This window comes from Aedes aegypti, chromosome 3, assembly GCF_002204515.2.
Source record: "Aedes aegypti strain LVP_AGWG chromosome 3, AaegL5.0 Primary Assembly, whole genome shotgun sequence".
NCBI classification, from domain to species: Eukaryota; Metazoa; Arthropoda; class Insecta; order Diptera; family Culicidae; genus Aedes; species Aedes aegypti.
In genome coordinates this window covers 10,698,690-10,712,825 of record NC_035109.1, presented here as the reverse complement: position 1 = coordinate 10,712,825, position 14,136 = coordinate 10,698,690, and the positions used below count along the sequence as shown (strand labels likewise).

Genomic DNA, 14,136 nt, shown 5'->3' with positions numbered 1-14,136 from the left:
GCATCCTTCACCGTCGACCAAATATCTTCTCGCATTAACATCAATTCCATCCGAAACCTCCAAGTGGCCCAATTGAAATCATTTAAGCGATCAAACGCTACACTGAAAACACTCTACAAGCTCGATTAATGTGTTTCACACGTGAATTTTCACTAATTTTAAAACACATCAATCGATGGTGTAAACCCAGTCGCTATCGACAATCCGATTTCAAATGTAAAACACGTTAATTTACAATTTTTCAAAAAGTTTGCTGTAGATTTTGTTAGCGATTTCTTGGTTCTCTGAATCCAGGCACCCATTACAGGCGCACGGTTTCCCAAAAATAGACATGTTAATAAACATGTCACGCGTGGATAGCAAAGGTTGTGATGTTAGGCAAACTAGTTCTACTAGTGGTTGATATCGCAATCATAAAACACGTTGAAATTGTATGTAAAAGCCTTTGCTATCGAACCAAAGTAAAACCTTAACATAATTACAAGTTTTACACGTTAGTTCACCCTGCCATTTGACACGACAGATCCACGTTGAAAAGAATATAGATCGAACGTGTGGATTATTTTCAATGTATCTTCGGTTCGGTCATCTTCGATACTTTTCGTTGCTCAAAAATCGTCTTAAACAAAATACCCTTCTGGACCACTGTGTGATTTTCCTTCCGAATCAACTGTGGCTCTCACACAAACGCAAACAAGAATCCGCAGTGAAACGATGTTTCCAAACAACAATTGACGTTTTGTCGCAAAACTTAAACAGTCCATGCGACGCCTAGTTGTGGCGGATTGAAACGAAGAATGATGATTGTTGTTTGGTTTGCTAACTTTACTGATCTCAACAGCTGGAAAAGTCGCGTTTTTTCGCAAAATTAATCTAAAACCACTGAAATGACTTCTGAAGCAGGTAAGAATTTATTTTTTCTTCAACGTTACGGTTACATCGCATTTCAAACGGTCAAGAATTACGGGAAATCTTCGAAAAATCAGAGTTTACAGGAGGTTATGGTGGTTTGTTTGTGTTTTTTTATTCATTCCAGCCGACCGCTCAATGGCTGGAGCAAATCAAACTGCATCGGTGGATGATTTCCCAGTGCATGTGAAACTGATCGATATAATCGATTATGTAGGAGATTCCGTTCGACCGATCAGAGAGGGTTCTGCAGTTCACAGATCCGGCAAAACCATTGAGACAAGACGGCACGATACATTTCACAACACGGTCAGCCGCCATAGAAACGAAGCACAAAATTGCAAAAAAACACCTTTTGCAAACGTTGTTAATTCAATCCGCATGAAAATTTACAGAGAGCAACAAAAATCTAATGTATACAAGAAATAGTTTTAGAATTTAATCAAATAATTATACCAAGAAAGACAAATTTTCGACAATTTTCTGCGAAACACTTGTATTTTGACAAATTGAAAACAAAACATCATCATTCATTTAGCAGTGCCATCTGGTTGTCGTTCCTTCGTAAAATCATCAATCGGCACAACAGCTACTGCCACTCCTCCTCAAACGAAACTCTCTTACTTTCAGTGCTGATTCCGCAGTTGGCCTTACATTCCCGCCAACGGCACTTCTCCCGGCATCATTTTCTTCTTGCTGCAATACCACTACGACATTCGATCCGCCGGGGAAAACAAAGCAAAAATCAGAACGTTCACAATGAACACAGTTTCTTCGCGCGAAAATGTCACTTCGACTAGACACTGTCACTTCATTTTCTTTTCGTCATCTGGACCAATAACCTGTTGAAACCCAGGCTCAGTGGACACGGTTACACTAGAAAACTGACCGACTGGACATTTCTAGCGTAACATTTGAAAAGGGCCTAACTGCAAAATGTAAACAAACTTGATTATTCATTATTCGTATCATTTTTTACGTAAATTACTCCAACATACTCTTACGGGCATGCAAAATGCATTATTAATGGTAATTTTATTCAAATTTAAAAGTGCCTATCTGAAAATGATAAAACTAAGAGGGCCTAACTGGTCATAAAAGGGCCTAACTGAAAATTTCCATCAAAATCAGATTGGCCCTTCCGTGCATTTTTAATTTTCCTCCATATTTTTCAATATTTAGCCATTGTATAGTGTTTTTCTCACATAATGGAACCTAGTGAAATATTTGAAAAGGGTCTATCAGCATAACTTCAAAATTGAGAAATGCTCGATTGAAGATTCTGTAACATATTGATTGTTACTATTTTGAACTCATTGCTATCTAATAGTTTTAAACTTTTGTTCGACACTCATAGTCTATTACTGGGCCACGTAACGTTTTAAATCTAACATGACATAAAAACTAGTAAAAAATGTTGAATTCAAACATCATCGGCAGATAGGCCCTTTTACGAGCCTTCAAACCAGTTAGGCCCTTTCAATTAGGCCCTTTAATTGAACATGGTTTCAGTTAGGCCCCTCCAGTTAGGCCCTTTTATTTAACATAGTTCCAGTTAGGCCCTTTTGGAATTTGTTAATTTTATTGATTATTGAATAGATTTTCAAAGTCTTAGAACAAAATCAATCGATTATGTGAGAAAATCAACATTGAATATTGAAAATTCTTTATTGAAGATTCAGTACTATATTGATTATTCATATTTCAAACCCTTTCTCCTATTTACTAGTTTTATACTTGTGTTCGACACTCATAATAGTCTACTAGGTGGCCCATAACGTTTAAAATCTTAAATAACAAAACAACTCGTGAAAATGGTTGAATTCAAACATCATCGGCAGATAGGCCCTTCTACGAGTCTGCAAACCAGTTAGGCCCTTTCAGTTAGGCCCTTTGATTGAACATGGTTTCAGTTAAGCCCCTCCAGTTAGGCCCTTTTATTAAACTTAGTTCCAGTTAGGCCCTTTTGGAATTTGTTAATTTTATTGATTATTGAAGTGGTTTTCAAAGTTTTAGATCAAAATCAATCGATTAGGTATGTGAGAAAATCAACTTTGAATATTAAAAATTCTTTATTGAAGATTCAGTACTATATTGATTCCTATTTCAAGCCCATTCTCTTTTTTACTAGTTTTATCATAATCTTAATGCGAAGTTAGTTGAAAAACTGATTTTTTATTCTGAAAAAAAAATCAATTACATTAAAAATGTTGAATAATTTTTATTTGTTAATTTTTATTTGTTGCCTCTAGTTGTGGATCGAGTTCCAAAAGTCGCGATTTTCACAAAAACAAATTCGTTTGTTTTTGTAACAGCCCTGCAAGAATTCTTCTTATACTTCTTCTTGGCATTACGTCCTCACTGGGACAGAGCCTGCTTCTAAGCTTTGTGTTCAATGAGTACTTCCTCAGTTATAAACTGAGAGCCATTTTCGCATTCGTATATCGTGTGACAAGTACGAAGGTACTTTATATTCAGGAAAGTAAAGGAAATTTCCATTACGAAAAAACCTGGACCGACCGGGAATGGAACTCAGATACCTTCAGAATGGCTTTGCTTTGTAGCCGCGGGCTTAAACCACTGACTAAACTGACGTGGTGGCTAGAGCATTTTGCTTCATGAATAATAGCCAAATATTTGAATGAAAATACGTTGGAACACTAACTTCACCTGGTGGTTTTTGTAAAGAAACACTTTGACGGACAAATCTTTAGCACTCCGGGGAAAAACTACACATGTTCGGGTAAAAATACGAGGGATATATTCAATCATATTTGGGAAATAGAGAAAACAAAAATCTAAGCTTCCCTTTACGAAATAAAATTTTCTTGACTCAAATATATTGCTTTAGAATCAGACTCACATGATTGTCGATAGTTTTGACAAAACTAAAATGCATCATACGAAATTAATTTAGTTCATTTTAGGTTTAGTATTTTACTCATACCTTACTAGTTTGAAACCAGTGTGTATTGTTTGGTTTGACTGATGAAGATTCTCGTTGTATAAATGTCACCTTCGTACTATTGACGTTGCATCAGTTTGACATTTGCGACCACTCATCATTTGAATTGACCGTTGCATATTTTCGGTTACCGTCTGCAATCGAGAGTCACGTCAGTTTAGTCAGTGCTTAAACTGCTCTGCTAAGGAAGGCCCTCAAGTATAAAACAAGTAAAAAAGTGAATGGGTTTGAAATAGATATAATCAATAAGGTACTGAACCTTCAACCGAGAATATCCAACATTTAGCTATTACATTGTTTTTCTCTCGCTTTATTTTATTTAAAAACTATGAAAATCACTTCAATAAGCAATAAAATCAATAAATTCCAAAAGGGCCTAACTGGAACTATGTTTAATAAAAGGGCCTAACTGGAGGGGCCTAACTGAAACCATGTTCAATCGAAGGGCCTAACTGAAAGGGCCTAACTGGTTTGAAGATTCATTGAAGGGCCTAACTGCTGATGATATTTGAATGCAACCATTTTCACGAGTCGTTATGCTATTTGAGATTACTAACGTTCTGGGCCACGTAATAAACCATAATGAGTGTCTAACACAAGTTTAAAACTTGTAAAAAAAAGTAAATGGGTTTGAAATATCAATAATCAATATGTTGCTGATTTTGTATAGAATAGTTTCCAATATGTAGCTTGTATGATATTGTGTTGTTTTCTCACATAATCATTAAATGTTGTCGAACAATTATGCAAATCACTTCAATAATCAATAAAATTAGCAAATTCAAAAAGGGCCTAACTAGTTTGAAAATTCGTAAAAGGGCCTATCTGCGGATGATGTTTGAATTGAACTATTTTTACAAATTGTTGTGCTATTTCAAATTCAAATCGTTGTGAGCTACGTAATAGACCATTATAAGTGTCGAACACAAGGGGTTATCCGAAAATGACGTCCATCAATTGGGGCCTCCTCCAATGGGGGGATGTACGCAAATGTGACAGTGCATGGATTGGGTATTAGAAAAAGCGTGACAGAGGGGGTAGAAGGGTTCTAGAAATCCCGAAAAACGATGGACGTCATTTTTGGATCTTCCCCAAGTATGAAACCAGTAAAAAGTAGTAATCCTTTATAAGAGAGATTCGCGGAAGCTGACATTTCTGTCAAAGTGTGAGCCAATCGAGCAGCGAAAGCTGTCAAAGTGTGAGCCAAACGAACATGCGTTATGTTTGTTTTCAACTTTTCTTGAAGAGTAATGTAATCCGCTTGAAATTATTTCGGTAAAAGTAATTTTGCATGAAGCAAAAATATGAAATATTTTTCTGTTTTAAATTTTTGTCAATGCGATATTTAGTTGTTGATTTTTTCGGCTGTTTATTAATTTGTATATGTAGCTCAAAGATCTATAACGAAACAAAATACACTTTTTAGCAATGATGAAGTCATGTCCGTGTTGCAATATTGTTCTCGACGCCGAGCAAAATCAGCACTGTTGGTCTGTTGCCAAATCATTCCATTTTACTTCCGCTTATCTCTCTATAAAGGATCACTAGTAAAAAGCGAAAGGGTTTGAAATAGGAATAATAAATATGGTACTGAATCTTCAACCGAAAATTTCCAATATATAGCTATTATATAGTGTTTTTTTCACATAATCGCTAAATTTTGTTCAAGATTTATGCAAACCAATTCAAAAATCAATAAAATTAGCAAATTATAAAAGGGCCTAACTGAAACCATGTTCAATCAAAGGGCCTAACTGAAAGGGCCTAACTGGTTTGAAGATTCATAAAAGGGCCTATCTGCCGATGATGCTTGAATTCAACAATTTTCACGAGTTGTTGTGTTGTTTGAGATTAGAAACATAATGGGCCACGCAACAGACTTTAATGGGTGTCGAACACAGGTATGAAACTAGTAAAAATGCGAATGGGTTTAAAATAGGAATTATAAATATGGTACGGAATCTTCAATTGAGAATTTCTCAATGTTTACGTTTTGCAGATATGCCCTTTTCAAATGTTACGCTAGATTTACCGTCCCGGGATTCACGTGATAGAAGAAAATGAAAGCCAACTACACGAAATGCGTTTCACTTCTTTATTGCTCAGAGCTAGTACGGACTAATATATAAACAAACAATCCGTAGTCAAAACACATCACATTATTGCTTCGTCAATCTGAAACGCATACTGAAACACTTTGAGAGGGATTCGCGATAAGGGCCTATCTGACAAATCAATAGCAATGAGAAAATAACCAATGAAATTTTCATGTGCAATTTTTAATCCCAATTGGAGAAAATATACTCCAACTTTAACTATTTCACTTTAATACACATTTCATAAACCTAGTTTAAAAATCCCCATCAATACCACACACATCTCCTTCAATTTTCCTAGCTATTTCGTAATAAAAAAAATATTATAAGGTTTCGCCACAGACAAACAGACGTAACACTTAGAACAAATCGCAATCAAAATCATAGTCGAGAAAACATGTACGCCCAATGCTAAAATCGGTGTATTTGGCCGACGGGCCAACAGATGGCGGTAGCGTGTAAACGTCAAACAAGAACAAAAACGATGCGAGCGCTGCGGGTGGCGGATTGGCCACCTATCATATTTTTGAATCAACCGTTAAAAAGGTGGTCGACGGACAATGATGAGAGTGTTACGTCTGTTTGTCTGTGGTTTCGCCTTAAACGCACTCAAGAATGCCAGTATCGCCCAATGTTATGCGCCTGTAATCGATATTATTTTCAGTGTCGCCTATTACTTTTGCGCCGTGTGTTCATTCTGGTTTCAATTAAGCCCGCCATGTACGCCTTGTTTATTTTTTGTTTGCAATGTCGCCGTTTACTCTCGCCGTGTTTTTATTTCGATTTCAGATGCGCCCATCACTTTGATAAACAAAAACACAGGCGTAATCAATACAGTGTGTGGTTTTGCATGAGGTGAAGTTTCGTCTTCTACAACTTTGCGTTTTTTTGAATAGTTAAATTATCGAAAGGGGAAAAGTTCAAGTGCAGTGAATAGACAATAAAGCTACAATTTCACCGCTATAGTTTCTTAAATTGTGTACATTTTGTCAGTTTCGCCTAATTCGCGAATCTTTCTAGACTTATCTACATACACACTCAATTGTCAACATCGTTCAAGGGGCTAAGGCCCCAAGCACAATGTGAACGGCAACGCGGTACAACGGCAAAACGGCATGCCCATCTTGATCTACACTTTACTTATCAATCCCATGTTGACTAAATCCTTTTCATCATTGACTTGACAAGTAGAGTGTAGCTCAAGATGGGCTTGCCGTTATGCCGTTGTACCGCGCTGCCGCTCACATTGTGCGTGGGGCTTAACTCTATCACAATTACCAGGGGGCTGACACTATGTACTTATCTCCAACATGTCCGACATTTCGCGGTATGGTTTTTCCTACGAGTTGCACCGAAAATTGTCGACATTATCACTAATAACATTTTCATTGGTGATTTACACTTCTTTTGAAGACAAACAGTCCTTCAAATAGCAGTGTAAGATAAATGAAACATATCGGGACAAACCGCGAATGCTATACTGCTTCACGACTAAAAATGGGTGAAAAGTTCGATTTTTGACAGGGCCTACACTCAGGCAAATGGACTATCGATAAACATAGGAACCCCTTATAAAAATTCGCCACAAGAAATCGGATTGAAATTCATATATTTGCCTTATGAAACCAGAATTTGAAAATAAAAAACGTTTTCGCGGCAACCTGGAATCGAACCAAGAACCTTGCGATCGATAGGCCCGAGCGTACATCACGCGCCTATCGACGCCTTGATGAGGAGTGATCCCGACCAACCAGTCTTCATAATTCTTTATAGATCTTTGACCAACGATGGCGATCGCTAACGGTTCAAAACGAATCTATATCGATCGCTATCGAATATCACTGACTGGTTGACCGGGATGCTAAAACCACAGACAAACAGACGTAACACTTAGAACAAATCGCAATCAAAATCATAGTCGAGAAAACATGTACGCCCAATGCTAAAATCGGTGTGTTTGGCCGACGGGCCAACAGATGGCGGTAGCGTGTAAACGTCAAACACGAACAAAAACGATGCGAGCGCTGCGGGTGGCGGATTGGCCACCTAACATATTTTTGAATCAACCGTTAAAAAGGTGGTCGACGAACAATGATGAGAGTGTTACGTCTGTTTGTCTGTGCTAAAACGATACATAAGGGTTCATTCAAATATTACGTAACGCAAAATTTGCAAATTTTAGACCCACTCCCTCCCCCACGTAACAGGTTTTGTATGGAAAATTTTTAATTTTTGTATGGACCGTAACACTACGTAAGACTCCCTCCCTCCCCCTGTTGCGTTACGTAATATTTGAACGAACCCTAAAGCGTTCGTATTGCAATATTCGTTCCACCTTTCATAAGGCAAAATGTATGAAATTCGATAGTTCAGTTCGCTGCGTGTATGCTGATAAATCTATATAAAAAAAAACTCAAATAGATAGACACTTTTTTTTTTAAGCGAACACGCTATGAACTAGACTGCCACAGTTATTAAATGATATTGTGCTCTGCAAGATAAATCCACGTAATGCGATTATCTGAAAATGTCGATATATTATGTGTGGCGCGAAAAATTCTCGCGCCGACTTTCTTGAAAAACGCTTGTAGATCGCCGCAGGTACTTCAAATCGTTTTGATGTCTTCTGCGCGATCATGCCTTGGACAATCAGGAATAATCGCGTAGAAGACACAAAAACGATTTGAAGTACCTGCGGCGATCTACATGCATTTTAAGAAGTTGTCAAGATCGCCGTCGCGATAAATAATCGCGCAATTCACAGTATTTAACCTAAAAAGTATTTATTTCCACACGCAGCGAACTGGACTTTGCAAAGTTCTCCGTGTAAATATCTGTCCAAGGTATTGTCACGTATTTTATGGAAGCACCATCGTGTAACAGTTGCTGAATGAGTGCTGCTGTCAAACGTCATCCATTTTCTTTGTTGATATTTTCCTTGCACCACTCCGCGAAAGTTGAAAAATTTAATACGTGCGAGGAATAATCCAATTTTTTGTAAGAATTTGGCTGCCTGATAATCACAATGAGTGGCCAGCCGACAATATACGGCATCCAGAGCACGGCTGGGGCTATCCCAGTCCGTAACCCGAAAGGTAAGTGGCCGAAAAATTGTTAGTCTTGCGCCAACATTGAATGCTTTGTTTTCTCATAGGTGAACTCTCCATGCAAAAGGTGAAGGTTCATCGATATGTGTCGGGAAAACGTCCGGAATACGCCCAGCATTCCAGCAGTGAGGAGGAATCCGATGAGGAGGATTTCATCGACAACAGAAGAACGGCGGAGGAATCCTATCGGGAGTCACGTCGTCGTCGCGAAGAAACGGATGAAGAGGAGGACGATCTTCCGGGAGATGTGGACGATCCCCGGATTCGACGCCTGCAAGCAATTCGTGCTGCCGAGGCGGAAGAAATTGAGCGGGAGCGTCGGGAACGGCACCGGGTCATTCACGAACCGGAACTGGTCCAGTCGGAAGAGGAGGAGGAGGATGAAGCTGAAGCAACTATGGAAGAGGAAGAACCCGGACAGCATTTACGCCATCGACGCCGGCCGCAGGAATCGGACGATGAGGAAGACGAGGACAACTCCCAGCAAGGGGAGGAAGGTCCCACAAGGACACGGCGCATTTCCATCGGATCGGAATCGGAGTCCGATACGGAGCTGAGCGATTCCGAGATCGAACGGAGAAGAAATATGCTGCGGCAGAAAATGATGCAGCAGAAGAAGGAAGAGGAAGTGCTGCAGAAGGAGGATGAAGGCCAATCGGACACGTCTGAGTCGGAGAGTTCGGAGTACGAGGAAACGGAGAGTGAGGAAGAGAATGAACCACGGTAAGTGAAATAGGATCAGATATTATCCAGTGCACCAGCTTCCCATAATTTAACCTTCTGTTTATGCAAAAAATATACGTTGTCATATTAACCCTAAATTTAAATCGCGATAACGTTAAGAAATTTCAATCAATGTTCGATGTTTCTGCTGGCTTATAAAAAAAAAATCACTTGTACTTTGGAAACTTTAGACAATTATATCTCTGAAAAAGTTTTACATAATACTATACTTTCTTCGGTAAAGATTTGTTACAGGGGAAGGACTATCCTATACTATGTTACGAATTAGTTAGTTGGGAATTCCACCGCATGATGGGGCTATCACAGAAAACAATATTTTCTTATTCCCCTTAACGTCTATGATGTTCTATGGCAAGATCTTTGTTCTATATTTTGATAATTTGGAATGGCTTCGGCAAAGTTGCTCATTAGTTCAAAGGCTATACATTTGTTCATACTGTCCCCGGTACCCCTATAGCTCCCTAATTTATTTTCTTCTATTTTGCAGACTGAAACCATTATTCGTTCGTAAGAAAGATCGGACTACGGTCATTGAAAAGGAGCGAGAGGCCAACAAGCAGAAGCAGCTTGAATATGAATCCAAAAAAGCCGCCAAGGAACGTCGTCGGCAAACGTTGAAGCTTGTTGAGGACAGTATCAAAAAGGACATGGAGAAGGCCAAGGTCGACAACGAGCCCAATTTGAACGATGTCAATACGGATGACGAGAACGATGAGGTTGAATATGAAGCGTGGAAACTCCGTGAATTGAAGCGTATCAAGCGAGATCGCGAAGAAAAGGAGGCTCTTGAGAAGGAGAAACTGGAAATCGAGCGAATTAGAAACATGACGGAAGATGAACGCCGTCAGGATCAACGTCTCAACCCGAAACAGGTCACAAACAAAACGGTCAAGGGCAAGTACAAGTTCCTGCAGAAGTACTACCATCGGGGTGCCTTCTATCTGGACCAGGAGGATCAAGTTTACAAGCAGGACTTTTCCGCCCCAACGCTGGAAGATCACTTCGACAAGACGATCCTACCGAAGGTTATGCAAGTCAAGAACTTTGGACGGTGCGGTCGTACAAAGTACACCCACCTGGTGGATCAGGACACTACGAAAGCCGAATCGCCTTGGTTTGCTGATTCGGCGAATAACACCAAGTTCTACAACGAGAGGGCCGGAGGGATGCGGCAGGTGTTTGAGAAGCCGTCGTCGTACAAGAACAAACGCGACATTTAGGGTGGTAGGAAGGATTTGTGCTAGGTTTTAAGATTTTAGTTCTATTGTGATTATAATTGAAATAAACTATGAATAAATAATAATATTATTTAGGTGAACTTGCGTGTTTTTGGTCGTTTTATTCTGTTCGCTGGGGGGATATGTTGGCCAAATCTCTTAAAATTCAGCAGTTAGATTCGCTTATATGCTAAAAGTATTGCAAAATTTAAGCCCAAAAGCCTTTAGAAAACCACCCATGATAAATAGAACAAGGCAGCCGAAAATAGAACAAGTCATCCTATTTTGCCTAATGTTTGTCCTATTTTTGAAATTCTACTTTATAGTTCTACGAGCGCTTCACTGTCGAATCACAAGTTTAGTCTTATAGACATTGATGGAGAGGGCTGAGAAGTTTTCAAACTCGTTTTCCAACCGAATATTTAATAAATTCTAGTAGATTAGATCATGTTTAAATATATAAGAAACTGTCACAGTTTGCTTTTCATTCCGGGAAAATATTAAGATGATTATATAGGACAGGTTTTATTTTGGTATGACGAAATCTCTAGTGGGACTGATATGCGGTAACTTTTCAATTCGAGTATACTTGGTGCTCCCCAAATGAAAAGTGCGTTCTTGTTAGTACAGTTTAAAGATTAGCAAATATCTGATATCAACTAAATCTTGACCAAAATGCAAATGAGACTGACTTGCGATCCACGGCAGTTTATTTGATGTAAATAACAAATTTTGCTTTTAGTACCGCTGCAATCAAAATGGATAGTATCGATAAAACAGAAACAATGTGATGAACTACAACCGATAAAGTAGAAGCACAACATAAAAATAGATCAGAATGAACACTACATGAAAAGGCGGCGAAATTGAATGAATTTTGTAGAGATTTTGGCTCTTGCAAATCATCACAGGTGGCGCACGCAAAGAACCTTACAAAAGTTAACATGGTGAAGCACGCTAAGAAATAATAACATATAAAATTTTAATTTTTATTGGTCACTAAAAATCTTGAATGATACAAAAAATTTCCTTCTGGATCTGAATCATGATCAAACAAAAAATCGTACCAGACATACACACTTAGATTTTTTTCACGAGCTCGGCTGTGCGAATCTCGGTTTCCAGCTTTTAACCGAGGCTCAGCTAACAAATTGTCCGGTTGCTTGACAACGAAGCACGATTTACTGATACTCGGCTATGAACCAATGCACGAGTTCATTATTTGACGTTTGAGCGGTGCCGTGTTATTTATGTGGCCATGGAAACCAGTGAATTCGGCACCGCTCAAACGTCAGATTAGTGAACTCGTGCATCGGTCCATATATATATTTGCTGAGATCCCAGGTAATTATTTGCCGACTACTCGGCTGTGCGGATCTCGGTTAAAATTAGCCGAGATTCGGCATTATGAATTAAGTGTGTATTCTATTTATTTTGCCCTTTCGACTTTTTGAGAAATTTGAAAGGTAATGACAAAAATAAAATTTCACATTTGTTCCGGCTTAATTCATATTTTATTCAAAAGAAATAACAAATATTTATAACAAATAACAAATCGGAAATACAAGCACTCATGAGTCAATTAATCAGCTGAATAAATGTTTGCATGAAGTTTGATAATCATTTTAAACGATTAATCTCTACATTTTTTTTACAAGTGCACAAACCCGTTATCTTTTGAAGCGAAACGGCGAAATTCATTTTAGCTTCATTCGATTCATTCGGCCTTTTTTTCGCTTCGGCCAATCCCGTTTGGCCAGATCAGAAGAGCCGAAGTCTGAAGTGTCAGTGTGCGGCTGCGATTCTGAAATTTCACCTAAAAAGTTTATTTGCCGAAATTTATTAAATGCCAATCATCAGTACGCCACATCAGAAGGTAAGTGCATCAATAAAATATCAACATTTCGTAAAAAACCCATAAACCAGTGCAAATTTTGTACATTCTAGCAGTGATATTCGGTAAGCCGGCGAGGAAACAAGTACTTCCTAATCTTCATCCAGCGAGAGAAGACAACTCTAAGAAAAGAAAAAGACTGAAGCTAGTGTGTAAAAATGGGCACGTCATCGATCTGGATGGTGGTGACTTTGTTGGCCGGTCTGGCCAGTTCCGGTTGGGCTTTGTACTCTTCGTCGGATGACGTCGTCGAGCTGACGGCTAACAATTTCGACCGGATGGTGGTGAAAAGCGACGAAGTTTGGGTGGTGGAGTTCTACGCTTCATACTGCGGCCACTGCCGGAACCTGGTCCCGGAGTACAAGAAGGCTGCCACCGCTCTGAAGGGAGTCATCAAGGTTGGTGGAATTAACTGTGAGGAAGAGCAGAGCCTGTGCGGTCAGCATGGAGTTCGAGGATATCCTACGATTAAGATCTTCGGAGCCAATAAACGATCGCCGGTAGATTACAACGGGCAGCGTACTGCCAAGGACATTGCCGAGGCCGCACTTGCCGAAGCTAAGAAGAAAATCAAGAATGTCCTGAGTGGAGGTTCCAGTGGATCGTCGTCCGATAGCGGTAGCTCCGATTCGAAGGATGTTGTCGAGCTGACAGATTCCAACTTCGATAAGCTTGTCCTGAACAGTGACGACATTTGGTTGGTTGAGTTCTTCGCTCCATGGTGTGGACATTGTAAGAATCTGGCTCCTCACTGGGCTAAGGCTGCCACGGAATTGAAGGGTAAGGTCAAGCTTGGAGCCCTGGACGCTACCGTGCACACGATCAAGGCTCAACAATTCGGCATTCAGGGATACCCAACCATCAAATTCTTCGCGGGTGGTCCAAAGGATCGTGACTCCGCTCAGGAATACGACGGCGGCCGCACTGCTTCGGATATCGTAAACTGGGCCTTGGAAAAGCACAGCGAAAACATTCCTGCTCCGGAAATTGTTCAGCTCACGTCGGAGGAAGTTACCAAAGCAACTTGCGAAGAAAAGCCTCTGTGCGTTGTGTCGGTCCTTCCGCACATCTTAGACTGTGATGCAGCCTGCCGGAACAACTACCTTGCCATCCTGGCCAAGATGGGCGAAAAGTACAAGAAAAAGCAGTGGGGCTGGCTGTGGTCCGAAGGCGGAGCCCAACCGGAAATTGAGTCCACCTTGGA

General features: G+C 39.7%; 2 protein-coding genes across 4 annotated transcripts in view; both read left to right on the top strand.

The window, feature by feature from the left end:
* Positions 1–8,881: 8,881 nt before the first annotated feature.
* Positions 8,882–11,139, top strand: LOC5572832 (microfibrillar-associated protein 1). Its single transcript, XM_001660548.2, has 3 exons — positions 8,882–9,065; positions 9,125–9,800; positions 10,309–11,139. Exons 1-3 carry the CDS (start codon positions 8,996–8,998, stop codon positions 11,039–11,041), a joined length of 1,479 nt encoding a protein of 492 aa, XP_001660598.1. The 5' UTR covers positions 8,882–8,995; the 3' UTR covers positions 11,042–11,139.
* A 1,619-nt stretch (positions 11,140–12,758) lies between these two features.
* The window catches only part of LOC5572836 (protein disulfide-isomerase A6 homolog), a 1,784-nt gene continuing 406 nt past the window's right edge, over positions 12,759–14,136 (top strand). The window contains exons 1-2 of one of the 3 annotated variants that reach the window (XM_001660547.2): positions 12,759–12,914; positions 12,986–14,136. The exon at positions 12,986–14,136 is cut by the window's right edge and continues 406 nt beyond it. In XM_001660547.2, coding sequence (XP_001660597.1) covers positions 13,091–14,136 — 1,046 coding nt within the window. In that variant the 5' untranslated portion in view covers positions 12,759–12,914; positions 12,986–13,090. Of the gene's footprint in view, positions 12,915–12,964 lie in introns of all 3 variants that reach the window. The other 2 variants (XM_021854680.1, XM_021854681.1) reach the window with 2 other exon arrangements.

Excerpts from the sequence above, each read along its gene's own strand:
- LOC5572832 (XM_001660548.2), top strand. The coding sequence starts at position 8,996 with ATGAGTGGCCAGCCGACAATATACGGCATCCAGAGCACGGCTGGGGCT. Across the intron at positions 9,066-9,124 it reads CCCAGTCCGTAACCCGAAAG|GTGAACTCTCCATGCAAAAG; the intron begins GTAAGTGGCCGA and ends GTTTTCTCATAG. Across the intron at positions 9,801-10,308 it reads GAGGAAGAGAATGAACCACG|ACTGAAACCATTATTCGTTC; the intron begins GTAAGTGAAATA and ends TCTATTTTGCAG.